Source organism: Sander vitreus, chromosome 6, assembly GCF_031162955.1.
Source record: "Sander vitreus isolate 19-12246 chromosome 6, sanVit1, whole genome shotgun sequence".
Lineage (NCBI taxonomy): Eukaryota > Metazoa > Chordata > Actinopteri > Perciformes > Percidae > Sander > Sander vitreus.
Genome location: NC_135860.1, coordinates 24,903,570 through 24,931,148, shown reverse-complemented (window position 1 = coordinate 24,931,148; position 27,579 = coordinate 24,903,570). Strand labels below are relative to the sequence as shown.

Sequence of the window (27,579 nt, the reverse complement as noted above, 5' to 3'; positions counted from 1 at the left end):
GTGGAGCAGTGGGGATGGATGTGGCGTTTGAAAAGTAGAGGTAATTATTTTTTCTAGGCGCATTAAGGTCTCCCGCAGTGGCAGCAGCTATGAGCTCTGCTCATTTGATCTCAGGGGGGGACAGACAGACAATCAAAACAACATAGAGAAAAGGAAAGGAGGATTAAAGTTGCAGCAGAAGACCGACAAAGGGAAATGATTTAAGAGTACAACAAGAATACATATATTCAGGTTTCCCATTTTTCTTCTTTCTCATTAAGAGAAAACACCAAATCTGTCCTTCAAAGATCATTTGCACTGGTGCAACATGTCATTATTATAGCACACACTACCCTATGTTCACACCAGAAATACTTACAGTGTATTAGGCAGATCTATGAAGTAGACAATTAACACTTTTTACACTCAAAATTGAAATCCTTTTTAGATGTAGCCAAGTTTACTATTCACATTTTCATTCATTTATATCTAGAATCTGTCATCACCTGTTTTCACCCAAATAGCTTTTTCATGCATTTTATAATAACAATCTCACTTTAAAGACATGCCAGTGGCCCGGGTCAGACCCGTGTTACCACTTTAGATTAAACAAGTTTAAACTGAAGTGGTAACACGGAGCACCAGTGGGACTATTGAATGTTTTTGGTGTCTCTGTTCTCTCAAATGTTGATATTATCCAGTATTTCAAGAGTTTAGGAATGAATTGACATCTGCTCTTGTTGTTTTCAGAGCAGGCAATTCAGAAAACAGGCATCTGGGTAAGTTTGTTCTAAAAACAGCTACATCATTGAGTGTGTGAAAGCAAATGGAAACAGTTAAAGAAATACATGTATTTATGATTTATGGCTGTCTCATTTGGGCTAATAGGCTTTTGTTCTCTGTGTGATCTCCATTCTGACTCAACTTGGATGATTGTAACAGTGTGTAATTATTCACACAAGTTGGATTGGGACACTCAAAAGCCGTCTCCTGTTCCTTAGGATTTGCGGAATTTTCTGGAAGGTGTTTATTGGAGTCAATTTTGGAAAATAAGCAGCCGTCCTGACCTTCGATGGCAGAAACAGTAATGGCTGTCACCACTGTGGTGAAAGCAGTGATTGGTGTTGTGCTGTATAAAAAGCATGGCTGTGCATGCGCATGTGTCCCACTCTGTGTATAAGCATATGTCTGCGAATAGTAATTATTGCGGTGCAATGCTCTGTATTTCATTGGTGCATTTAATCATGAACTTTTCCAGAGGAAAATAAAACCAACGTTATAGAATAAATCTGTAATATAATTATAATTTTATTGGTTTCTTTTTTTTTTTTTCCTCATTCCAGTTTGGTCCTTCTAAATCAACAATCAGGGACACTTAAAGTCTGAGATCCTTCATGAAACAGCAGAGTTCTCTGATTAAAATGCCAAAAGATGATCATTTTTCTGTATATGTGGGACATAAGTACTTTAACACACTCCTACTCGTTCATAGATAGTTGCCATTAGTGAGTGACGTGTGTGTTCCTGTGTGTGTGTGTGCATGCATATGGAGTGTGTTGGTCTGTCTGTAATGGGCTTTTTTGACTTAGGAGGCCCTGGAAGTGGTGGGTCATTAAAGTTTACATAAAAGCAGACTAAGTAGTAGACGGACAACCTCTTTTTCGATCTCTCTCTCTCTCCTTCTCGACACCACAGAGACGGAAAACAAACCACTGAAATGTGGATGGCAGGCACGAGTGTGGGGATCCCGCTAGCGCAGAGCCTTACGCCGGCTAATGTCTTTAACGGGTATCGGGGATAGAGGTAAGAAAGGGAGTGAAAGGAAAGAATAAAAGGAAACAGAGAAGCAGAGAGGAAGGGAGAGAGAGGAGGTTGAAAAAAGGGTAACACAGCCTTGAAAGGGTCATGAGTCTCAAATAGCAGGGAGTGGAGAGGTGAAGGTGTTGTGTATGTATGTATGTATGTATGTATGTATGTATGTATGTATGGTCTTTCCTCTCCAGGGGATCCCCCTCCATGACTAAGTAAAGCCAGGAGGAGGGAGACCCCATATTACCAAGTTCATCCACCTCCCCTCTCCTCACCCCATCTCTACCTATCCCTTAACCCCTGAGGTGCTTAAGAATACTCTCACACGGGGGAGGCAAAGTTTTCTTGTTTTAAGTCACTTAAAAATTTTGGTGGAAATTTAGGCTCGATGGCGTTTTAAGCCCCCAACGTTGACTTCAAGGCAGCGCTGCAACCATCGACTTTAAGGCACCTAACCCTAACCTTAACCACATAATGGTATGTGTACTTTTTAACCCAAAGGGCAAGTAATATTGATATCTGATAGTATTTTAGACTTTTGAAATGTTTTTAGTCCTTTTTATGTGGAGACAGATTGGGATAGAATTTCTTTTGTATTGCGATGCTGGGGCATTTATTTTCATAACTCTATATATATATTTTATATATTATATTATTTATTTATATTATATTATTTTCTTTTGTAATGTCTCCAGGAGAGAGGCCAGGGCAGGTGTGGAGGTGACCTTTTATTTAAAGTTTTATTCTCCCACTGTCCGTCCTGTCCAGTGGTTTCTTTTAACCTGCCTTTAATATTTGGCCTTCTTTTAAACAGCTTTTTTATATAAACAAACTTGTTTTTTTAAGGAGGTTTTATGTGTTTTATTCACACCAGAGGTGCCCTTGTGCCCGTGCCCCTCGCAGCGCCCATCCCGGGCTGTGTTTTAACCCTAACCTAACCTAACCCTAACCATTGCCTAATCCTAGTGCCTTCCAGGCAGCGCTGCCTGGAAGACAACGTTGGGGGCTTACAACGCCAAACACCGAAATGCCATGCCAGTTCGTGAAATGGTCACGTTATTTTTATTTATTGATTCGTGTACAGGTCACGATTTTCTAACGTGACCATTTAATGAACTGCCATGACACTGGGCTGCTCTGGGGAACACAACAACGGGGAAATGAAACGCCACAATGGGGAAATTAAATACCACATGCCGGCGACAACAACGGGACGGACCGCCACATGCGGGACGCGATACCCGGGCGCAGGGACACGATCCGCGGTCTCTGTGGCACGCAACAACAGGGACATGAAAAGCCACACGCCGGCCACAACAACAGGACAGTTGTGGTTAGGAAAAGAAGAACGGGGAAAGGAACCGTCACACGCAGGAGACGCCGACAACAACGGGGCGGTTGTGGTTAGGAAGAGAATAACGTGGAAAGGAACTGCAACACGCGGGACGCGATCCCCGGTGTGAAAGTCCTGTGTTGTTTGACCCATCCACCACACCGACCAACCTCCCTGCGCAGATTTTCACCTTATCAATACTACTCGCTACCGTAATCGTTCTGTAATCACAAAATATGCTTCCCATTGAAATACATTACTTTAAAATTCGTGCTCACCACACGAAAATAACGACATTAACGTCAGTACACAAATCAATAGATTCAATAACGTGACCATTTCACGAACTGCCATGAGACTGGGCTGGAAATGTAGCCATGATCGAAGCCTGGCATTCACCTCCCAATGTTAAGACTACATTTTTTTTGTTGAAGCAGTGATGAAAAGAGTTTAAGTATTTTCTACAGATTTGCGCATTGGATTCTGTAGTTTCCCAACCAATTTTAGCCTTCTCACCTGAATAACCTGGTAAATATTGTTGGCATGTAAACAATTGAAATGTGATTTGGGAGAAGCAAGTCCTATTTTCTTATGTACTGTACATAGTACATAAAATGACAAGTTTTTCCATGAGAGGGCTCCATGGATGTGAAGTATTTACTTTTTTTGTAGTAAATGTATTAAAAGCAGTCTGGATCTGGCAAAGAAGGTTATCTTCTAATATTCAGGGTTTGTTTTATTTGTTTTCTCTATTTCTCTTCCCCCAATTAAAAACCTGTTAGTGACCTTGGTCTAGGAAAGGAAAAAAAAGGTTTTGATGTTGCGAAAGAGAAAGGTAAGTATTTTTGTGTGTAACTTGGGGTTTCTTAACCAAAACCACAAATTGGGAAATTCATGATTAATCAATTGGATTTAGCGGATACTATTAGAGATGCCTCCCTTATCCTTCCTTACTTATTACTCATCATTATCATGAGCAGCAGCATAGTGTTTCAACAGACTTCAGAGGTATCACTGTGCTTTGATTTAATGGGTGCAATCAAGCAAATGATCATTCACTTGCAAACTTAATCAGCAGTGTTTTATCACTGCTCCCTCCCACACAGGGAGGAAACCAATGGCCGAAAAACCTGGACGAAATGAGGAAGAAATAGCCTCTTAATCATGAGTCAGTGACAAGCAGCCGTGGTGAGCATCCGGTAAAATGGGTGGAAGAGGGAGCTACAGTAGTGAAAGTAAGCGAGAGGGTTAAATTGCAAAAGCAATGGGAGTAAGGGAGGGAGAGAAAGAGGGAAAGTGAGAAAAAGAGACGTTGCACATGCCCTGGTTGTGATTCATTCCTTAACTTGTGGCGAGCACCAGTGAACAGGCAATGGAAACTTCAGCAAATGTAAATACGCTTTGGTTAAAAATATAGTGGCTTAATGCACACCACATGTGGCTCTCTGGCAGGGCCTGCTCTATTTTGACGGGAGAAGAGACTGAGGAAACGCGAAAGATAGAGAGAGAGAGAGAGAGAGAGAGAGAGAGACATTTGAAAGAGATATTGGGGAAATGGAGAGGCAGTAAACATGGTCTGGTGACGGCAGCTTACCCTGGGCCTTCTCTACGAACACCACCTTGGAGTCAGGGAGGAAGTTGAGGCCATTCAGGAGCATCATTTTGCCTCCGGTGGCAGAGTAACTGTCCACACTCTGCTTCTCCACCAAGGGAAGCTCCTGAGCTGAGCGCTGGGCTGTTGGCGGGAACACACACACACACACACACATTTCAAAACAGTGTGTTAGCCCGCCTAAACTCACAACCCGAACTCCGTCCACTCCAAGAAGCACAGACCCGGCACAAAGCCAGTGATACAGCTTTTCTAGGTCATGGAAACAGGCTTATCAACTTTATTATGATGATTTCATGACCCCTAGCTAAGAGGTTTTCAGCCAACAGCTGCTCTTTAAATGACGCCAAAAAAGGCGTACGACTGATCAAAACAATATTTTCATGATCTGATCCTTAGTCATTATTTTCCATTGGGAAGCCTACTGCCAACCACCTGTCTCTGCTTTCTATAACTATAGCTAGCTAGTCACCTTTAGCCTCTGGGATTTGATGACCAGATTCACAGCCAGAGTCACATGTATGTATTATCATATCTGTGCATTTCATATATTATCCCATTGCATAATTTTAGAATAACAACTCACTAAAGCACAAAAGACCTCTAAAATCAAGTTAATGAACCTTCTCTGTAATGATGAACCAACTCGGATTAACATCCACTTTAGACCATAAACTGTAACGCCAGCTCCGTCTCACCATCTAACTTTAATTGGCTTCCACGGGTGCAAATAACATCACACCTATATAAACAACTGAATGACAAAGAAACAGAGCTTTCTTTCAATGCGCTCCTTCACCCGTGCCAAAACTAGGGCTGGCAAATGACCTTTGTGGAACCTGCGCTAATGGGGTAGTCTTACCACAATAACGTGTGCATTCAGTCGTAAACTGTGAATTGAGATAGATAACATGTGTGTCTGGCATCATGTACAATGCATCTATTGCCTTGGCAAATTGCTTTGATCATATAAAGCTTATTGGCTGCAGAGGCACTGAATTTTCTCCAGCAGGTAATAAAATAGTAGCTCAGTTTATTGGATTACAACAATAGATGCCACCTTTTGCTTAAGTGGAAAGCCAATAGAAAAGGCATGCCAGTTTGTGAGTGTGTGACTTACAACATTCAATGGGGTTCGAAGAAGCCTGTAGGGACACTGTCCTGCCGTTGGGCTGGTTGATGTGCACACGAAACACCAATCTCACACGTGTGTTCTTACGTCCGATGTCTGTTTCTCCTTTGCGAAGCTCAATGTCCGAATTACGCAGCTTCAGGATCCCTGCACAATCAATTCTGGGACAGAGGCAGGAAAAGGGTCAAATTTAACACCATATTTCAAATATGACATATATTTAAGATAATGTGAAAAGTGTTTTTTGTTTTGTTTCACGGCGTAGCTGTATGCTATTACAAAGCAACTGTCTCTAAAAGCATCAATAGCTGCTTTCTCTGCTACACAACGTATACTCACAAAGGATATTCCCTACAGAATCTTTTCTACAGAAGGTACTGTATGGACAAAGGCTAAAATGGGAGCAGATTTGATTCCTCGACTCTGGCTGTTTAAACAGAGACACTGAGCAGAGTAGCTGCAAATTATACGACCAGCAGCGAAGTCCCTGCTGGTGTTACAGATCAGGCACTGGAAGTCCACTGGAGCGCGACCGTGTCATTATTAATCCAGCATGTCATCAAAGACAGAGAGTTGGACATTAATGACTTCACATCACAGTTTTAAAGGGTTCAATGGTCCAAGAATTAGCAGTTCTCTGGAGGGATCCTCTGGACGGAGCACACCATGGCTTACCACCATCAAACAAGGTCCCATCAGCTGCAGTCACTATACACAAAGTCACTTTATTGCTATTTGAGTGCACCAAGCCTCTCCAGCACCTTCACGCCATTGAAGCCTTACACTTCATATGTTTAGGGGTAAAACCTATTTTAATCATTGCCACGTGTAGCATTAGACTCTTTTCTAAGCTGTCTGTCTTTATGTCATTTCACAATTTGGGAGGTAAAGCGGTGAATTTTCTTTCCCTTTTCTTAGTGGAAAAAAGGCATTCATTTTCAGACATGGCCTTTTATGAATTTAAATAAAACTAGTGTGGCTGGTAAAAAAGTGAGGGAATGGGACATGGTTTGGCATTTAGATTATTTTACATGGTAGCTTTTTTGGCACATTTCCTGGAACAGGGTAAATGTCAGGTTTTATACCAATTAATTTCTCCCCTTGACTTTGGTTTGGGCAATCTGAATAAATAAGAACACATAACAGGCAATGCTATACCCTCTTCTTATCAGCCTTGTATGATATAAGTATTGTGTAGTGGATATAGTTTTAAAACAAGCGTAAGTTGAATCTCCAGCAAGGAAATGTTTAGAGAGTAGTCTTCTCTGCCAGCTAGAAGACATGGTCAATATGTGAGCTACAAAACTGTTTCATAGTAACTGTAGTGATAACAGTCAACAACTTATTCTAAGCACCACCTTACTGATTTGTTACAAGTTCTTCATAATTAATCAGTATGATATGAATTTGTAGAAGGGAATATACTTTAAATGAAGCTACTCTATGTGAATGAGATGAATTTTCCTAGAAGAGGAAATAAAGACAGATTGAAACTTTCTGAAAGTTTGATTGCAGTTCTCGGCTGTCTGCATCCCACACAGCGATCAAATGATTGTTGGCACGGCAGCAGAGGGATGGATGCTGCGCTATCAAGACGACTGTTAAACAGCTCAGTGGAAAGAGACAGTTGAAGGCTTTTCTTTGACCTTTCAGATAGTTGAGGGGAGAAAGAGAGAATGTTTACTCCTCATCATTTAGCTTGTGCTTACGACAAAGAGGAACAGAAACTTCCTCTTGAATATTTTTTTTCATCCTCGGGGGCACATTAAGTGAAATGGGTGAGGGGTGCCCCTAAATATGATACAATATAAGGGACGTTGTGGTATTGTTGGAAATTATATTGCACGGCAGTGAATGTTAAAATCATCCATGCTCAACCAAAGAAGGCCACTGTCCAGTCAGGAAACTCTCATATCCTATAAAAATATCTTCAGAATCTCCTACATTTAAACAAACAAAACAAATAAAACAGAGATGTATTAAATCATTACTGAGTCTTTCTTACAAAAACATGTAGGCCTACGGTTTTTAAAATTTCAAACGGAGAAGGATAAACTTGAGGTGCAGAAAGAGGCAACGGTCTTATGTAACCTATGTTTAGATACAGCAGTTTTATCCATAACCCAGAGTTCTGGGCCCCAGTCCAAAACAATTCACTGCAGCCTAGGAGCCCCAGGACAGGAGCTTACTGCCTGGACACACTGCAGAGCACAACCCCATGGATTACTGTAAATCTGGGGGAAGGATGAGAGAGGCCTAGCAAATTGCTCATGTTTTTTAAAGGTAAACCATGGTTAGCCTATATTTAGGAGAGTATTTTATGCAATTCTAACCACACATTCACTTTCACGAATTCAAAAATTGCCGGTAATTTCTGATTGAGTTCACAGACCAACGGAACTCAAAAAGAGTAGACAGCCACCCCAACTGGCAGAGAAACTAGCTTGTTGGCTAGCTCATCTTGCAGTAAACACTAACGTTAGCTAACATCTACGGTAGCAAATTTGAGCAGGTAATGGCAAATTGTGTGTGAACAGAACCTTCAAGTGCTTCAGAGTTGGCTAACAATGCTGCTGTTTGTTAGCTGAAGTATAGCTATGTGAATGAAGCACAAGAGCTAATTCATGTAACACAGCGTGTTCATTTAGAAGAAAAGCCTTTTTCACTGAAGACATTTGACATGTCACAGTAGGAAAAACGTGATGATAATTAATTGAACGGCACCATTACTGTTATTAGTAACAACTGTGTTTTTCCTACTATAACGAGTCAAAATATCTGCTATGGAAAAGGCTTATATTTATTATATATTATATTAATTATTTAGAGTTGTCAATTTCTATTCCTCTAGGCTATAGACATTTTAATGGTCATTAATCAACGTTGTTTTGCTATTGCTATTCTATTGCAGTTCAGTTTTCCATTGCACATTGCAGGCTACAGGGCTATGAGTAATTGTGAGCATCCCACAATCTGGATCATGATGTTGGGGTGCAATGTTCCTTTTACCAGACATGTTCAGTCCACTAGTGTTTTTCTAATACATTCAACTTGCTAGTAAATTTTGGCCAAGCCATACATGACAACCATGGAACTCTTAGCATTTAATGACTGTTCATTTTTAAGATATTATTTGTGCAAAACTTTGTCCAAATGGACTTCCATGCGGGCTCCTGGTCTGACATTTATTTTATAACTGTAAGCCTATAGCTTTTGGAGTCCCTGCGCACATTGGTCCGAAATGAGTCACCCATGAACTCTGTCGACTCATGCATCTCTTGGGGTGAAAGCACAGCTCTCAGTTTTGGAGGTCTATTTAGAAGTGTGTGCTGTATATCACCTATCATCAGGCATTCTGTTTGTAGAGCTAAAGCAAAGAGGAAGGTGCTGAGAGAGAGAGAGAGAGAGAGAGAGAGAGAGAGAGAGAGAGAGAGAGAGAGAGAGAGAAGAGTGTGTGTTTTTGTGGGTTTATTTTAAAGTAGGGGTTACCAGTGACACATTTGAAAAGAAAAAGATTGATAGGTGACTTGTGAAGGTCTAAGAGCACTCACATGGCCCTCATGTTGTTTTCAGGCAGCAGAGGGATCTCCAGAACTTTGGTGTTGGATTGCATGACTTCATGGCTGGCGGTGGAGACGGTTTTGCCAGTGATGCGGTGAACCTGGTAGAAGGCATGTGGTCGCAGGAGGCGGTCGTCTGCGGTCCCTATGAACAGCTGCAGGGTGAGCGGCTCGCTTTCCATGTAGCCATAAAGCTGGCGGGAGAACAAAGGGACCCAGGTGAGAGGCAACATCAGGTTTTAAGACCACCATCTCAGGCAACCCCTCATTTAGGAAATAGAAATTAAATGCACATCGACTAATGACAGTTAAAGGGGGCCTTTAATGATAGCTCTGACATGGTAGAGGGGCTGCGGAAATATGCCCCTTTGATTTGTTTGTTTTTTGGTTGGGTTGGAGACCATTTTCAGTGGTTCTTGCTGTTCCTTCATTGAGCTAATTCTACATTACTTTAGGAGAGGGTGAAAAAAAAGGTTTTTGGATGTCTCTGAGTCTGTCTGGGGTAGGGATCTCCTCAGTACAGAGACATGGAGGCTAATGGAGAGGCCAGCTTCCCATCACTTCACTGTTCATTACAATCTCAATGCTGCTGTTAAAAAAGTGCCAACAGAGAAGCAAGCAGTCAAAAGTGACTCAGTTGAAAGTGACCTTACAGACACAAAATAAGAAACCAGGGCAATCATCTCAGGTTAGCCTCGAGATGAGATGATCACAGTCTATAAAGTTTTAACATTATTAAACTAATGATTGGGCTAATAGCAATTTCCCTGTATAATATGAGTTGCATCTAAAGGGTGGAAAGAAAATTCATTGACAAACCATACTTTAAAATCATTTGTGTAAATAAAAATGGAGTTAGAATCATGGCATGCACTTGTGTTCAACAAACCACCAATGGACACAATGTCCAAATTTCAGTTTTTTCTGTTTTTCTATGACAAATATCAACATACATTTAAAGTGAAATAAATGTTCCTATATAGGCACAGTGCTTGCAAATTCAGCAAACTTTACACCTAAATACATTAACACCAAAACACTTTGCAGAGCTTGGCATGCAGACGGGATCCAGACCCTTTACCTTCGGGCAGTTATGAACATGCATTATGATTTCCATTAAAGCTCACAGACTGTGTCCCACTGTGATGAAAGAGACTCCTGTATCACAACCACAACTTCAAACAACTACCACTTCCTCTTGAAGGCCTCCATTAGCTGCTACTGCTCAAGTAATAAAAAGATCAAATCTTTAAAAAAAAAAGAGAAGAAAAGCTCCATAGCTATGCATAGTTTCAAAAGTACTATTGACTTTTGGGGTCAACGGCACTTCAAATATAAAGTGTAACTGCCAATTTACATCCCTGGATCATTTTCTGACAATGTCTAAAAAAAACATTATTTAATGATTCAAAAATATGAACAAAGAGGCAGGGTTGCAAATTCCAAAGTGTGGTGAAGGACAACTGATACTTTGTGAGTGATTTCTGACCAGAATAATTTGCCAACCAAATGTGGCTTTCTGGTGGAACTGAGACCTCCCAGGATATGCTTGCTCTATGCAGTGCAAAGTGGTCATTTGGGCAGATGTTGGTGTGGACTCAGAAATCTCTCCAAATGTCAGACCACTGCAGGATCCATCTGGTTCAAACCGAGAGGACTCCTCTCATCGTGTAGACCTCCGTGGATCCACCCAGGTGGCTACTTGACCACATGTGACATTTACTGTGCGGGATCACTTACTGTACACAAGGGCTCACCAAGCCATGGCCATCTAAAAAAATCCCACAAATTGGTCAATTACCCCAGCACCCACGAGCGCATCGCTTCAGGCCAATTTTCTTTGAGCTCCATTCGAGTGAAAACAGTGGTATCGTCAGATGGAATAAAAGGACCCTGTTGTTTATCTAAGACACTGAGTCATATAACAAAATGCAGACCACATGTAACCTATGACATAATCTGATTAATGGGTTTATAATCACCTTTGTGAGGGCAGTCAGGGATGGGGGTGTGAGGAAGAGGTAGATAGGACGACTGGAGAGCGACAGTACATCATTAGTAGTCTGTGGAAATTAGTGCTGCAGTGTCATGGACACCTAATGTCTTTGGTTCGAGAACAAATTTGTCTGGATACTGTATTAAACATTGTCTGGCCTCATAATAAACTTGAAGATTAAATGCCTTTGGTCTGTACTTGATGACAGATCTTTTGGATTTGGGACAAGGCGGAGGATGTGTTCTTTTCCTTCCCAGTAGAAAAACTTTTAAGTCTTAATTATGCTGAATAAAAATAGGATATGACTAGCCACTGAAGTAGAGCATATATCCACATGTCTCAATAATCACAGCACCAGTGGTTATCTGGCTTTGCTTTGATTCAGATATCGAGGAAGTGCAAAGGGAGCGGTAAAGCTTAGGCTGTCATTCATCTCAAGTTCCGACCGTCCTATTTTTCTCTTCGGCTCCTCATAGTGTCTCTAGCAGCTGTCTTGACCTGTGAGCTAGTCACACATGCTAGTCATCAGTGAGTTAGGCCGAGGTCAGGAGCTTCTTGAAGTCTTGGCATCCCAAGGGACCACTTCATCTATGCGGTGATCTCACCGGCAGACCCCGCTCTGCTTGTTATATTTTACTTATGGTGTCACCAGAGGTAATTATCCATAGCCACACATGCTACCAGTTACTTGTGTATTGACTCGTGAGACCGCTATGGTGGAGCATGAGGTACAAATCTGAAACACCGGAGCGTTAAATTGCATGACGTTCCCCTATGATTTAATAAAAATGCAGCTACAAAGCTGTGTCGCCTGTCACTTTTGCCTCAGTAGACCTCTTTGGTTTTCTCGGTGACCTTCAACCATTACCTTAGCCGCCACGTGGCTGTAAGGAGGCCCACAAGAGAGGCAGGGAAAGGAGGGGGTCTTTAACCCTTCACTCGTCTTTGCGGTAGCACACGATGACGGTGGCGTCCACACTCAAAGCCGTCGTGACCTCATGGAGGAGAGGAAGTGATTAATGAGGTCAGGTAGTCCGCTTGGTGATGCTGGTCTTCCCAGCAGCAAAGCAAGGCGGTCTAGTCCCCCCTGGTCGACCTCCCCCAATTTCTTTACCATATGTGCTCCTCTGACCCTCTCCCTAAGACCCCCGCTTTGCTTCTGCTAAACTCCTGGGACGCTCACTCAAATGCACACCATGAGCAGAGCACAAAACTTACTTCTTCATTTTATTCTCAAAGGGAGAATAAGACGGGGAAAAAAGTCAAGATAGTGTCGTAAACGCTAAGTGCGGGCCGACGACAGAGGCTTGACACACACCTGTGACCTCAGCTTTGTATTTGTGTCTAATGCAGCCTGTGAGGTTGGACCAGAGTGCTGCTAATTTTGACCAGATGAGCTTTTCTAGCTGTAACTGCAGCCTATCTGGCACACACGTACTGTATATTTATTTTGAGATAATCTAAACCGAGTTTGAATCGAGGCTTGATTTGCAGCTGTTTCAGGGTGCCAACGTCTGCCACTGTGTCAGCTAGATCCATTTACACCTCCCACCGCAAGCCGCTGCTGCACGAGCCATTTCTGATAGCTGAGGCTCAAGTTAAACATTGTGGATATGGCAGCTCATGCATTAATTGTGTAATTGTATGCAGCTGTATTGTCTGGGTCAGTTGTGATGATGTGGAGGGGTGTTGAGCTAAAAAGGCAGAGAAAGTTGCATCCCATCCACTTTCCACCATCCATCTCCCAATTCCTATGGGCTGTTACAGATCCATCATCTGTATCGAGACGATGGACCCAAAAGTTGTTTTTTTTCTTTCTTAATTTTCTTTGCATCACTCACTGAAAATCAGTTGTGATAAAATAATGATAGAGGGCGTGTTTTTAACTTATTAATATATGAATATTTTTTTCATAGCACATTTTATCCACCAATTTCTTTAGTAAAAATGACATTCTCAATTCTGCCGGCACCTGGCCTCAATAGTTTTGAATGTGCAAAGTTTAATAACGACTTGCTGGTAAATTAGATGTGTCTGGCCTGGCTAGAAATTGAGTGTGAATACACTCTACAGGCCTGCAGCGGGCTGCCTTCTATCCCTCCACGGTGATTTCATCACTGCCTGGAGAAATGTCATGACTCGTAGAGGTCCACGTGGCGCAGAGAATTGGGGAGAGGAGAAGCAGAAGACGACTGGAAGCAGCAGAGGAGAGGGGGAAGAGGAGAAATACAACAGCAGATTCAGGCTTTGTCCCATTATCACGCTCCCCGCTCTCTGTCAAGTTCTGACAGTCACACAGCCAGCCTTTGCTGTATCCAATTAAATGTACACTCATCCAAGTTGTCTCTCCTTCCAGACTTTACTCCATCACCCTCCTGCCCTTGTAATGTCTCCAGTGCCTCATATTGAAAGCATAAGGCAACATATGCAATCCTTTAATGTGCTGCATTTCCATCGCTCCGAAAGCTGCTCCTTTTTATAAGCAACCAAACAGCTATATCCCTCAAAGTTTTTTTGTTGAACTGAGCCCTTTAGTGTTATGTCATTTAGGGCATAGTTTCAAGCTCTAGCCCATGTCTAGACCAGTGAGGGTCCAAATTCCATATAAAAAGAACCAGCATAGCCTGCCATGAGAAATATCATCCAAACCTACAAAGAATATGAGTAAGATGATGCACGGATGACTGCTGTGCCCCCCAATAGCACAACTACCCACCAGTGTCTTACCTCATAAATCTGTGGGCTGTCTGGTTATCACCTCAAACCAGTGAAAACGATACACATATCACTCCATTTTTTCCACTTGCTATTAACTGGTAATTAGTGGTAGCCCAATACAAGTGTAAGGGAAGCCCCGCAGATGGAGAACCACAATTTAAGAGTGGCATAAATACCCCTTTGGGCAACAAATAACAGCCCTGACTAAGCTCTAACAGCATTACAGGGTACACCAAGCCTTTTGAATATCAAATAAGAGGCGGCAGTAGGTTTAATGAGCAATTAGCAGCTACAGTATAGGATGCAGTACATCAGTTTTTTTTTCTTTTTTCTGAGACATTACGCAGCCAGCGAGCACCGGATCCCAAGGTGAAACCGCACATGCGAAGAACCGAGCACATGTTTACCAAGGTCTTTCATGTTGTTGTGGCGGAAACATACTGCAAATTTGATGTGCATTACATACATTTGCAGAGGAAGGGAGATGGGTATTAAGTCACGCACACGTTAATAGGGATGATGGCCACATCCTGCTGAAATTACACCATGTCTGTTGCTGCTTTAGACTTAATGAGAGCTCGTGTGTGTGTATGCGTGAGGGGGAAAGCCCTATAGGCCAGTCATTATCCTATTCCAACTAGCCATATGCAGGACTGCGCTGCGCGATAGGTTTAATACTCCACAGGTGTTGCTGTCTGCTGTTACTAAAGGGCCTAGCGGATGTCTGTGTGTTTCCTGACTGAGGTTGAAGCTGAAAGCCTTTGCAACATCTCCAACTGAACCCACATTTTAGATCAGAGCCAGGTCACGCCTTGGTCAATATACTCTCAATGAAAATGATTTGGCGCAATTCCACTTTTTTCCCACAGTTCTCCACTGGAAAAAGCCATCAATCAATGTCACGGTGATATTCTGAGTGAAGGTAGACCAGGTTGTTTTTTTTTCTGAGCACGGCTTAAAAAATCACCCTGTAGACGTTTGGCTTAGCTGTGGTGAGAGAGGGGAGAGACTGGAACAGTGTGAGAGGAGCCGATAGAGTACCCTAGATCCTCTTAATGGCGTTGTGGTCTGCTGCAGTAAATAAAGTGGAAAAGCAGCCGCGGGGGTCACAGAGTGGACCAATCAGGAGAGAGGAGGGTAAAAGGCTGCGGATGCGGAGGAGGGGATGGAAGGACGGAGCGCGAGTCCAGAATAAATGACTGAGATTTGGAACAGGAAGCGCAGAGAGCTGGTGCAAGCAGCAGAGGGGTAATGAGTCGAGGTAACCTATAATCTAGAGGTTTTCATCGGTGTGTGGCTGGAGGACAGACACTCCATTCTCCCCACCCACCCACCCATCCCACAATGGATGCCCTGAATGTGGTGTGGTTGATCTGCTGCAGCCTACGATGATGTCAGACCTTACAGACGCTTAACTCTTGTCACGAAAACACCTCTGCTCGTTATTGAAGAACAAGACAACAACTGTAATTGTGCAGTTGAGCGCCTTGCTTTGATTATCTGTCAGTTGCCGTCTCTCCGGGGGGAACTGGAAGCTGTAAAATCAGTGTGTCCCTTCATGTTTTTCATCTGTCTGTTTTTTTCACCCGTCGTCGCTTTCCAACACACATGTCACTATCGCTAATAGGGCGCGAGTCTGATCGTCCATGAGTTAAAAACACGAAAGCGCTGTGGATGACTGGGCTTCGACCGAGGGAGGCCCGCTGGTGTGGGTTTTGGGAGATGGTTGAAGGATGAACGGTTCACAAGGAGTGACATCCTCAGGCCCCCAAGGGAGGCAGAGAGGCACCGGTGCATGGAAAGGGGAGGTGGTGTCCGATGGGTGCTGGGACTCCTATCCACCACCACCCCCCACCACTGCTATGCTCATCCAACCTCAGTACCACCCAGGCCCTAATCAGCAGGATACAGAACATCTCCAGGGGTAGCCAAGACCCAGCTGCCTGGTGCCTCCCTCTGCCCCTTCCCTCTCTTTCTCTCTACTCGCTCCAATCTTAAGCAAACACACACCAAACACACACAGACACACACACACACACAGACACACACACACACACACACACACACACACACACACAGACACTTCCTTTAGCTGCTTCCTACACCCATGTCTCCGTGTCATTATACGCTCATTCTCCTTGACTGCGCCTCACCCATCCAGCGACTGCCACTCATTATCATAGGGCACTGGGGACTACAGCATGCTCTATCCTCCAAGACAACACAGTTTAACCCAACACCACAACAAAAGACTAAGAAAGCAACAGAGAGCGAGGCAGTCTGATTTATGATTTGTACTCCCAAACTGTGCAAAAACATCCCTGAAAGATACACTACATGCTCTTTTTTTCTACGTTGTACCCTTGAGCATGTACACATGATTGTGTAGTCCTTACAGATTTGTCTCTCTACCAACTGCCATGCTTCCACCGTTATGAAACCCTTAAGCTATTCCAGTTGACTGCACATGCAATATCATACACATAAATCACTCCTCACTCAAAAGTAAGAGTAAATTGTGAGGTATGCAAGTGTGTGTGTGTGTGTGTGTGTGTGTGTGTGTGTGTGTGTGTGTCTGTGTGTGTGTGTATGGGTGCGGCGGGGGGGGTTGATGATAAAGCAGCTGTCATCATATTTTCTCCATGACTTCTACTTACTAATAACCAACCTCGCAAAGTTGGCAAATAAATCAGTGCCTTCGTAGTATGAAATAAACAACTTGAGTCATCCATCTAAATCTGGACAACACTGTGTATGCAAAGAGACACAGGACGCTTACTCAGGACTTTTTTACTCTGGCCCTCGAAAGAGAGTCAGAAAGTGGTGTAACCGAAATCAAAACCAGCCTCACCTGCCACAGCTGTGCATGGCTGGCCCAGTCTGGTCAGCCTCATGGGGGAGGTGCGAGGGTAAAACGTTGATCCACCCACATGTTGATATACAAAGGTTTGTAATGAAGGGGAATGATTACCTGTATATACAGAGAGAACTTGAAGGCTGACAGGCCTGTGTTTATAACACCACGTTGGCCAACAGCTGCTGTCAAGTGCGTTTGACGTGGAGCAGACCAGGGTGTGCTGACAACATCTATTTACAAAACAGCTGGGGTGCTAACGACGTCTATTGCTATGTGTGTGACAAGGATGGACCACCAACCTGAAAGTGTACCCATTCGGAAAAAAAAATTCTCAGGGTGCAGTGTTTGCTTTGGCCGCATGCATGATATATAACTAGGGCTGTCAGTGTTAACACGTTAATCTCGATGTGATTAAGGGCCGATGCGATTAATTTTTTTTAATCGCATTAATCGCATGCTGGCATTTATTCATTTATTTTACACTTCACTCAGCTTTGCGTCGTGCCTAACAGGCTACTATTTTGACCCTTTGCAGCACCGTTACTTATCAACAAGCTGCCACTTCCCCGTAACACATCCTGCTGCTGCAGGCTGCAGGCATGATGGAGAAAGACAGCAGCAATAACTCTGAATGGAGCTTTTTATTTTCCAAAATTCCCGGACGGCTCGTAGACAAGTCGAAAGCCATATGCACATTGTGTAAAGCCGAATTAAAATATCACATAAGCATGTCAAGCTTGAGCTACCACCTACGGAGCTAAGCATAGTAGTACAGTTAACGTTGATGCTAGCCGCTAGCATGCTACCCACTCAGGCAATGCAGTATTTTGGAGAGTGCTACTTGCCGACCTGCGGATGAAACCAAATCCCAAAAAATTACTACAGCCCTTGCGAAACGGGTGGCAACTAACTGCAGACCTGTCAGCATAGTAGAGGACTCGGGTCTTAAAGACGTACTACGGTTGGCATGTTCTGACCCGTCTCATTGCCGTCGAGGGGGACAGCAGCCCCAGACACAGCCTGTATGACACGGAGAAAGCAGCCACAGTGGAACTGCTGCAAGGTGCTGCAAACACTGTCTCATTAACCGGTGATCACTGGACGTCAGTGAGTAATCAACATTATTTAGGAGTTACTAAACACTATATTGACTCTGGTAAGGATAGGGATTTTTAGTTTTTTAGTTAGATACTTGGAGGAATTGTGCAATAATGACAGATTCACACATTATTCTTTTGTTTACAGTAAATAAATAATTACAAATCTTAAAATCAAGTTCATAAAGTAACTTTCTTTGCATTCATTTTATTCCCAATCAAGATACACTGGTAAGAATTGCTTTTCGATTGTTAATATGTACTTATTGCAAAATAATAGAATTTTAATCATGTGATAAATATGCGATTAATCGCGATTAACTATAGAAATTCAGCGATTAATCGCAATTAAAAAAAATTAATCGTTTGACAGCCCTATATATAATAGAATATAATGCTACCTGAAATCTTGAAATCCAGTAACAAAATCATAATCAATGAACATATATTATTAGGGTTAAATGCAGTTTCATTTTGACATTAACCCTTAGAGAACCGACCTCTGGCTGGCAGCCCAAGAGATCATTGTTTCCATGATCCTGTTTAAATCGATCTAAAATTAAAAACCATAACAGCTAGACCATTCATTCTTACTGCAGCCGAAAGCTAAGGCTTCTGTCTTTGCGCCATTACATTCTACACTTGTGATGATGATAACTTCTGGAGTGTTAAGAAGTATTTTGTCCATGTTTCTACATTTAGAAATCTTTTGGATCAAAACGTTTTGTGTGTTTATTGAATCATATTTGATGAAAACACTTATTTTTGTATTTCTTGTTATTGATGACACAATTTAAATACTTGTAATAAGTATTATGGTTTATTGACCTACGTAACCTTAGGTTGTACTGATTTTAGGGATATGGAGCATTTACTACAAGAGATGACATCACAATAAGCAAAAATACCAATGTATGCACTGGCGGACTATTTCTATTGCAGAGTTCAAAGGGTTAAAGGCAAATTGATGCTCAACCCTAAGGACACGCAAACACACCGCTGGATCTCCACCTTGAGTAAACCAAGATGTCAGCGCAGTATGATGACAGTGTAGAAGAGAAAGGAGCTCTGTGCTGCGCTGCCAGTGAGGCTGACGTGTGCTCTTTAAGTGTTCGCCAAGCACAATAGTGAGAGGCGAGGGTCCTGCTCTATACTAATTGAGTCAGCATGCACTGCTGCTGGTCAGGGCGACCTTTTGCAACAGTAGATTGACTCCCGGCTTCAGGGAGCATTAATAACATAGCGTACGAGCACATACGGACACATATAGACATTGAAGTGCATATGGAAAAGTTACAGGAATGGCTTAAGGGCTTTTGAGTTCTGCTGTTGTCAAGTGGTTTGAATGCTAGTTTGCAATGCTAATTGAATGACACATTGAATATTCTGTAAAGTTATATTTGACTAGTGGTTTCTTGTTCCAAAAAGTTTATAATAAAGTCTAATGCAAACTTTAATAGATAAAGACATGCTGCTTAAATCCGTTGGTGGATTTAAAGATTTCGGTAACACTTTACTTGAAGGTATCTACATAAGAGTGACATGACACTGTCATGACACATGAACCCTAACCCTAACTCTAACCCTAACCCTAACTTGTCATGACAAAAACCGAATGACACTGTCTGACAGAAGCATTATGTCATAAACGTTTATGACTTGTTTATAATGTTTATGACACGTTCATGACAGTGTCATGTCACTCTTATGTAGATACCTTCAAGTAAAGTGTAACCAAGATTTCTCTGAAGAAAGAACAAATAAAGAAATACATAACAAGATAATGTCAGTCTAGACTAACGAAAGACATGTCATGGCTGCTCTGACTTTGCTTTTACTTTGAGACTACATGCTGTCATAAAGACAACAACAGCCAAACTTCCATGTCGCTAGCTCGTTGTTGGACAGGAATAACATGTCTTTAATCAGTCAGCATGCACTTCTCTGCTTGGTACTTATGCTGTAATGACAGCAAACAAACACACAAAGCTAATCTCCTCTCTGTAAACACAAGTGTGCACAGTGAATCTGAAAAACATTTGCTGGCTAACACAGTGCTGGTGACATACCTGTACTACAGGGTGGCTACCACACAGCGCCTTCACCGCCCCGCGGCTGCCTTCAGTCTCATAGTGGGCCCTGTGGTGGGACTTTGGCTGCACCTCGATCTGTAGGTTGTACGGGCCGGAGCAGGATGGAAGCTGCCAGTCAAGAGCTGGCATAGATGGGCTGCAATTACATGACACATTTTTATTAGGATAAAATAACAATACACACAATGTCTGTTTCCTACTCTACCACTGATTGCTATCATAGTAAATTAACTTGTATCTAGTCCATGCACGATTTGCACTTTCTGTGCTAAAAACTCAGCCTCTAATATTCTCTGCTTAGAATAAAACATGGAACATGGGTATGTTTATGTTTATGTTTCTTTCTGTATTTTATTTGATTCTATTCTATTCTTAAAACCATAATCACATTTGATTTGCCAATGTAGTAACAGCGTGCTTGCATTTTTGCCATGGTTACTGGAATCAAAAAGTTCTAAACTTGCTTTTAAATTAGTCTCAAATTAGGACACTTTGTTGTAATCCAACTGGCTTGATCCGTCTCCATTTCATCATGCTCTGTAATCTAATCAATTGAAGTCATTCGTTGACGTGTGTAATTCCTCTGGCCTGGGTAATAATTAGTGGCCCTTTTTATGAAAAATAAATGAGAGACGAATGTGCCCTGATTACACAGCAGTGTGTTTTGTATTATGGTGTGACAGGTGGAAACAGACACAGGGAGTTAAGTGAGTGACAGTGGGAGGACAGACATTTCTAGGGCACAAAAACAATTCTCACACAAACTGGCAATTGTCCTTTGATACAATTATTGATACAATTATTATCCATTCCAAATTAATGACTGTATAATTCTAAACCACAGCCACACAAGTATTAAAGACAATAGTGTTATACCATGGAATAAGGTCAGCAGCACACCCTGCCTTGAAGCATGATATCTCTTTCTCAGAGCTACAGCTGGCCTCTCTTAACATCATTGTTCTCGAGATGGCGAGTCAGAGCTTCCCATGTGAACACCGTGGAGATATCTAAACCAAAACAAACATTTGCAAGACAATATTTCGATATGCCGGATGCCTGGTAAAGGCAAAGCCCTGACCCGAAAGGTGGCTCAACTGAAAACAATCTCTGGCATCTTTGTGGAACTTGCGGGCTGTTTGTTGACCCAAAACGAACTGATTTCCCCCCGCGGGGCTTTATCTGCCCAGTCAGTGCATGACATCAGGTTAGCTGCACAGAAAGAGATGGGCTGATGGCTTCCCCTTCAGTCAGGCCTGTCAGCAATACTTCCTGTTGCCCGCTATCTTAATCAAACACTTGATTTTCAACAGGCGAGTGTGAAAAAGAGACACAGGCTTGGGAAAAAGAGACATAATTGAAATGAAAAAGCTTGTTTTGCTTAAAAGTGAAAATCAATGATGTAGGTGAGGGCATGTGTGTATTTGTGTGATTGTGTCTATATGCGTTTGTGTGAGGGTTGCTATAGCAACAATGCCACAAACATGCTGGGCAACTCCACCCTGCGAAATATGATTTATGAAATAGTTTTGATCTTCAAAGAGAACTCCTTTGGAAGTGAAGAGCATTCAACTTTTGGATTTCTTTCTTTTGATAAGGCCTTTGAAGCTGAAATATTTAGAGCTGCACAGATTAATCGATTAATTGGTTAGTTGTCAACTATTAAATGAACTATTTATTATCATCTGATTCTAGCTTCTTAAATGGGAATATTTTCTAGTTTCTTCACTCATCTATTCACCATTTTCTGACATTTTATAGACCACTTATCGATGAATCGAGAAAACAATCGACAGATTAATCGATAGTTGCAGCCCTAGAAATCTTGTCCTTGCAATAAATTAACACTAAATGGAAATGAAAATACAACAACGGGGCAACGTAGTGGTGTTAATGGATTGTTTTTCCTTTGCACTGTCTGAAAAATATTAAAGTATTCCTCAGACAGAATGTGTCTGTCCAAATAAGTACTACTGGGTTGGTTTAACACTGTTTGCTGAGTTGCTGAAGCAGCTCCACCTACCTGAGGTAAGGCTTGGGTTTAGACCAGGAGTATGGATGCTGGGGCACATCCAGGAACCCTCCACAGTAGTTCTCCTTCTTGAGGGCCAGGCGGGAGGGGTAGTCCTCATGGCAGAGCTCCCCATCAAGACCCAGCACTTCGCCAGAAGGCTCCACCTTCAGGCTCATGGAGTGGTCCAGCATGGTCTTCCGCGTCTTGATTGGGATTCCCTCCCCCATGTCTACCACTCCATCTGTGGTCAGAGCGTTGATGGCGGCCACGATGGCAGAGTTGGTGTACTGGTTGGTGTTGTCGAGCCAGTTCTCATCTGTGATGCTAACTCTGGGGGAGCCATGTGGGGATGGGATGGGTGACTGCTTGGGTGAGCAGGATGTCTGACGGTAGGTGGTGTCATTGAGACTGTACTTTCTCTTCCCTATGCTTCCGCCGTTGACTCCACCACCTCCGCTGCAGGAAGGGGAGTTAGGCCTGGAGCCACGAAGTTGTGTCGGCCAGCCTTCCTCAGCCACGGCTCCTATCTGAGGAGAGGTGGAGGGTGAATGGTGCGGGGAGGCTACAGGACCGCTGGCATGTGGGCAAGACATTAGCGAAGATGAGCCTTTGGGAGAAACGCAGGGAGACTGCCATGGGGAGTTCTGTGGGGAGTTGTCGTAGTTGTAGAAGCCGGACTCGTAAGAAGAAGCCTCTGAGTTACAGCTACGTGAGGAAATGCTACTCGCAGGGCTGAGGCAACTGGGGTCACGGTAGCCGTCTGCATTGGGCAGCGTCAGCGTCACAATGGAGTTTACACCTCGCTTGATGATGTGGTCCTCACTGCTGCTCTCTTCGACCTCATCCTCGGGGTACTGGCTGTAGGCAGTGATCTCAATACGGGGGCTTTCCAGAGCAGGGGCCCCATTGGGTCTCAGGCCGTGGGGCAGGTAATAGCCTGATGCTGCATGGTTATCATTTTGGAGGCTGTAGCCTGTTTGGTGGCAGGATGAAACAGAGATGACTGGGCTGGACTGTAAGGTGTGGTAGTGATTAGCCAGACAGGGGTTGCCCATGCCCAGTGGAAGGGACAGGCTGACATTTGGTGTGTAGCTGTATGCATCTGAAAAAAGAAGCATACTGTAAGCATATGGAAGTATAGTATATGACAACATGCCACTGCAAATGCTCAGAACCATAACATTATGGCGGTAATGAACTCTGATTACATTTTAGAACAATACCCCTACACAAATCATACCAATATGTCTCGCAGTGAATGACTGCCTCCCTTCTTTATAAACATCTGAAGAAGCTTAGCAATCATCTCAAAGCAGTTACTGTATGTGGTTGCTGTATAGTCGCAAGTTGCACAGCCACTCTGTTTGTTTGATCAGTTCATCTAAGGCTCTACTTGGCACTCCCTGCCGTCATATGTACTCCACACAAATTCCTCCAGCAACGCTGATGGATGCTTTATTTGATTGATTGCATCACTCACTGAGTGAATTAGGCCCTCCCCTGTGGAAAACTGACAGCACTCTCGCATCGCTCTGAGCTTGTGATTAAGTCAAAGGGAGTTTGCTGCAGCGTTACACACAGATGCACACACAAACAAAGGGCAGGCACAAGCAAGCGAAATCACGGGCAGACAAGTGCACTGACATACAAACTCAGTCAGTCGAAGCACATGCAGCCTCGCAGGTATGCCACTTCAGTTAGCCTTGGCTGTGTCATAAGTTGTAAACCTCATGCCAGCCTTTTTATTGATAATGTCAGTGAGGCTAAAAGTGGTCAAAGAATGAATACCATTCGGTCTGAAACTCAGTGAAGGGCATTCCCCTTAAAGCAGTGTGCTATATTTGTTAACCACAATGCTGTGCATCACACAAAATGATGAATCTGTCACACACCACATAATACGTGGGTAGGCAGTCTAAAATTAGTTTATACAAGTCTATTTTCAGAGGTGATTATGAAATATGAGATATGTTCAGTCACACCTTTCATTACTTTTGACACATATTCACAAAACCAAGACTTCAAAATTCAAATAAAACTAGTCATCTCTAAATGCAGAGCCGTTTACAGTCCTACACAGAAACACACTGACTTCTGAAGTCTTTTTGATCCCAGTACACAGGAGTGCCCTCACACTGTGCAATGTACAGGACATAAAATAAAGTAAAGACACCCTGCACTGTACCCACCTCTCTCTGGTTCATTCTGGACACCTTGGCTGTACTCAAACAGATAGCTGAAATCAAACTCTTGCTCTTCAGGCTGGAAACTCATCTCCACCCTAGTCAATATACACTAAGTTTCAACCTAAAAACTAGCATGTGCCTTCAGCTCAGTCTGATCTGATGTGTTTCTCCTCTGGTTTGGTCTCTTCTAGTGGTGAACAGATGATGATCTCCTGCCCACTCCACCCGGTGTGACACACCTCCTTACTTCAGGCCTGACTGACTTTGCTCAGAGTTGCAGCTGTCATTCTTCTTCCCTTTTGAATGTATACGCGATCAGTGTGCTAAAGGCCGCAACATACTTGACTTCTTCTACCACCCACTCAAACACACACTGGAACTTTCACTCTTGTGTGCCTCGTGATCTTGAAACTTGGCTTTTTCCGGGTCACACACGTCACATCTGCTGAACTAATAAAATGATACCAGAACATAATTTGTGGGGCAAAAGCAAATGAAAGAAAAAGAAAATGACTCACTCTTGCACTCAAGTCAAAGCATCTGCAATTGTTTGCTGTGCATTTGAAATGTGGTGTAAGCATTTCATTCGAAAAACACTGACTATCACACAGATTATAGCGTGCTCTTTCTGTCCTCCACAATTTTTCTCAATTATGCTATCACGATCAAAACACTCTGTCCCCACAACCAAACCAGCGTGACTAAAGAATGGAGGGGTTTATGCACAGGGATTGTGGTCTAGGCTGGGGCTCAGACTGACAGGACCTCAGGGAGAGATAGGTGGTCGCCCACAGAAGTCATCTGCAGCCTCTGGAACTAAGAACCCAGGGGCCATTTATCACACATGGCTGAGTATGGGCTATGGCAAAACACCAGTAAAGTGTGTGTGTGTGTGTGTGTCTCGTGCTTGCATCTGCTGTGCGTCTGAGTTTATGTAAGCCTTTATGTGTGATAATAAAGCAGGCCTTGGCATATTGCTGAAGCTGTATGTGGTTAGGCACGTCTCAAGCTAGCTATACCCAGGATCTCTAAATGCACAGATCACCACTCTCTATCTCTCTCTCTCTCGCACACGCACGCACGCACACACACACACACACACACACACACACACACACACACACACACACGTCTGTTACCAATTATAAGGCTTTGGACTGAGGGACTGAAATTAATAATAATACATCCCGCACCCGTCCGTCTGAAACCTCAAAGACAAAATTAAATTATCAAAATCCACAAAAAGCCAGTTACATCAGCACTGGAAGACTCTGTGAATTATGACAAGACAGACTATCAATGACTTCTGATGGACCAAATCAAATTTTGCTACCATAAATGCAGAATCAAAGAGCTTAAAAACAAACAAGACTTTCCTTCTAATGGTAGGGCTGAATCATCCTCCAAGATAAAGTATCTCCACACAAGAAACAGAATCTTAACCAACCCCTGATGTTACTGCTGTATGGTTGACCTCTGACCTCGCTCTGCATTTGGAGAATAGACAATCTCCCTGATTTTTTTAAACAGGCTTTTATAAATATCAAAGTATTTGAAGCTCTTATCGAGAGGAGTGCAGATGACAGCCACAGTGTAACCCTCATCAACATGCTGAACATGTTGAGAAGCACCTGCAAAGACAGCTGCTGGAGACACCTAATGGTGTGGATGTAAAATGGGTGCAAGGCACTCATAGTTGAGTGAGTGCTAATTTGATCCTTATGCAGAGCAAAGATCATGCAAAAAGGTGTCTAGGCCTACCAGACATCTTTAGAAAACAACTGTCACCCAAAATGAACAGTGATACAACTTGTAATAACTAGTAATAATTCATCAAAATAAACAAATAACAATACTCCTTATCATGTTTTATTTCTTCATAGGCTATTTAAAAAACATAGGCCTACTTAAATTAATAAATAAAAAAGAAATTTCAGTTCACCAACACTGACAGCTCTTTTTCACTGTACTATGACCTTACCAAATGCTTTAACTAGACTTTACAGTAGTGCACAAGATCCCTATCAATTTGCATTTTAGCCGCAGTACCGGGTGTAAACACAGCTTAACATCAAAGGAGTAGCCCACAGCTACGCCAACTGATGATCGCTGGATGAAAAATGCCATCGAAATGAAAGAAATATGTTTTTTACCTTCTTCTGCAGACTTCATATCGGCGGCGAGAGAGGTGAGAAACTGGAGTCCCCGCTCCTTACCGGCTGCTGTTCCAAAGCTGAACTTGGAAGTGCCGCTCAGGCAGAAGGTATCCTGCATTCAACAAGCGGTGCGCAACTTTCTCCGGCTGTGAGACTGTAAGGAGCAACGCCAATGACACTGTGGCAAGAGCTAGATTACTTCACACACCATCAAATAAAACCATAATTCGCAGCGAAGTTATGGCAAAGAAAGTGTACAGCTTGGAAAGCCCAGCGCGGCGAACTGTGCGCACCGAACGGCCGGGGAGAAACCGTGTACTGTTGGATGTGGAGAGCGGCGCAGGTAGGGGTGCTACGGGCACCGCGGTGGAGGTGAGTTTAGCTCTCTCTTTAGCCCAATGAAGGTTTTCAAGAGTCTCCCCAGGTCGATGACGCAGCGCGGTTTGTCAGAGGGGCCGGCTCCGGTGCTTTTAAAGCTGGAAAACACCCTCCGTCCTCCCGTCAGTGCGCCGCCCATCCAGGGATGACGCGACCGGCTCCTGCAACCTCCTGGACCGCCTGCTGATGTCTTCTACCCTGGGATCCCATCGGTGGAGGTGGGAGGTGGGAGGTGTGTGTGTGTGTGTGTGTGTGTGTGTGTGTGTGTGTGTGTGTGTGTGTGCGTGCGTGCGTGCGTGCGTGCGTGCGTGCGTGTGTGTGTGTGTGGTCTGTGAGAAAGAGCGACAGAGAGAAAAACAGAGAGAGACCCTGCATGCCCCAAAGTTTATTCTACAGTCACAATTTCGTATTGTTTTTACATCACTCGGCATCATTTTGTCAAGATAATGCTGCCCTTAAAACTGTAGTGCATATATTCAGTCTTAGATTCCAAAACAGTGTATATAAGTCACAATAGATGCTAAATGTCCCTAAGTTGCCAATTGAACAGTTGGTTTATTATATTTCTAACTTGAGTTTATTTAAATAATTGCCATTTTATTTATAGCTGGACCTTTTTATAGTAAAAATATTTAACAAACGATCTCAGCACAAGGTCC

General features: G+C 43.1%; 1 protein-coding gene across 2 annotated transcripts in view; it reads right to left on the bottom strand.

Annotated features, from left to right (window-relative positions):
- The window catches only part of LOC144519992 (nuclear factor of activated T-cells, cytoplasmic 1-like), a 68,775-nt gene extending 41,686 nt beyond the window's left edge, over positions 1 to 27,089 (bottom strand). The window contains exons 1-6 of one of the 2 annotated variants that reach the window (XM_078253554.1): positions 26,540 to 27,089; positions 22,210 to 23,302; positions 20,163 to 20,322; positions 9,417 to 9,619; positions 5,854 to 6,026; positions 4,716 to 4,856 (exon numbers count right to left, since the gene is read on the bottom strand). In XM_078253554.1, coding sequence (XP_078109680.1) covers positions 4,716 to 4,856; positions 5,854 to 6,026; positions 9,417 to 9,619; positions 20,163 to 20,322; positions 22,210 to 23,302; positions 26,540 to 26,660 — 1,891 coding nt within the window. In that variant the 5' untranslated portion in view covers positions 26,661 to 27,089. Of the gene's footprint in view, positions 1 to 4,715; positions 4,857 to 5,853; positions 6,027 to 9,416; positions 9,620 to 20,162; positions 20,323 to 22,209; positions 23,303 to 24,389; positions 24,614 to 26,539 lie in introns of those variants that run through there. The other variant, XM_078253555.1, reaches the window with a different exon arrangement.
- Positions 27,090 to 27,579: the final 490 nt, after the last annotated feature.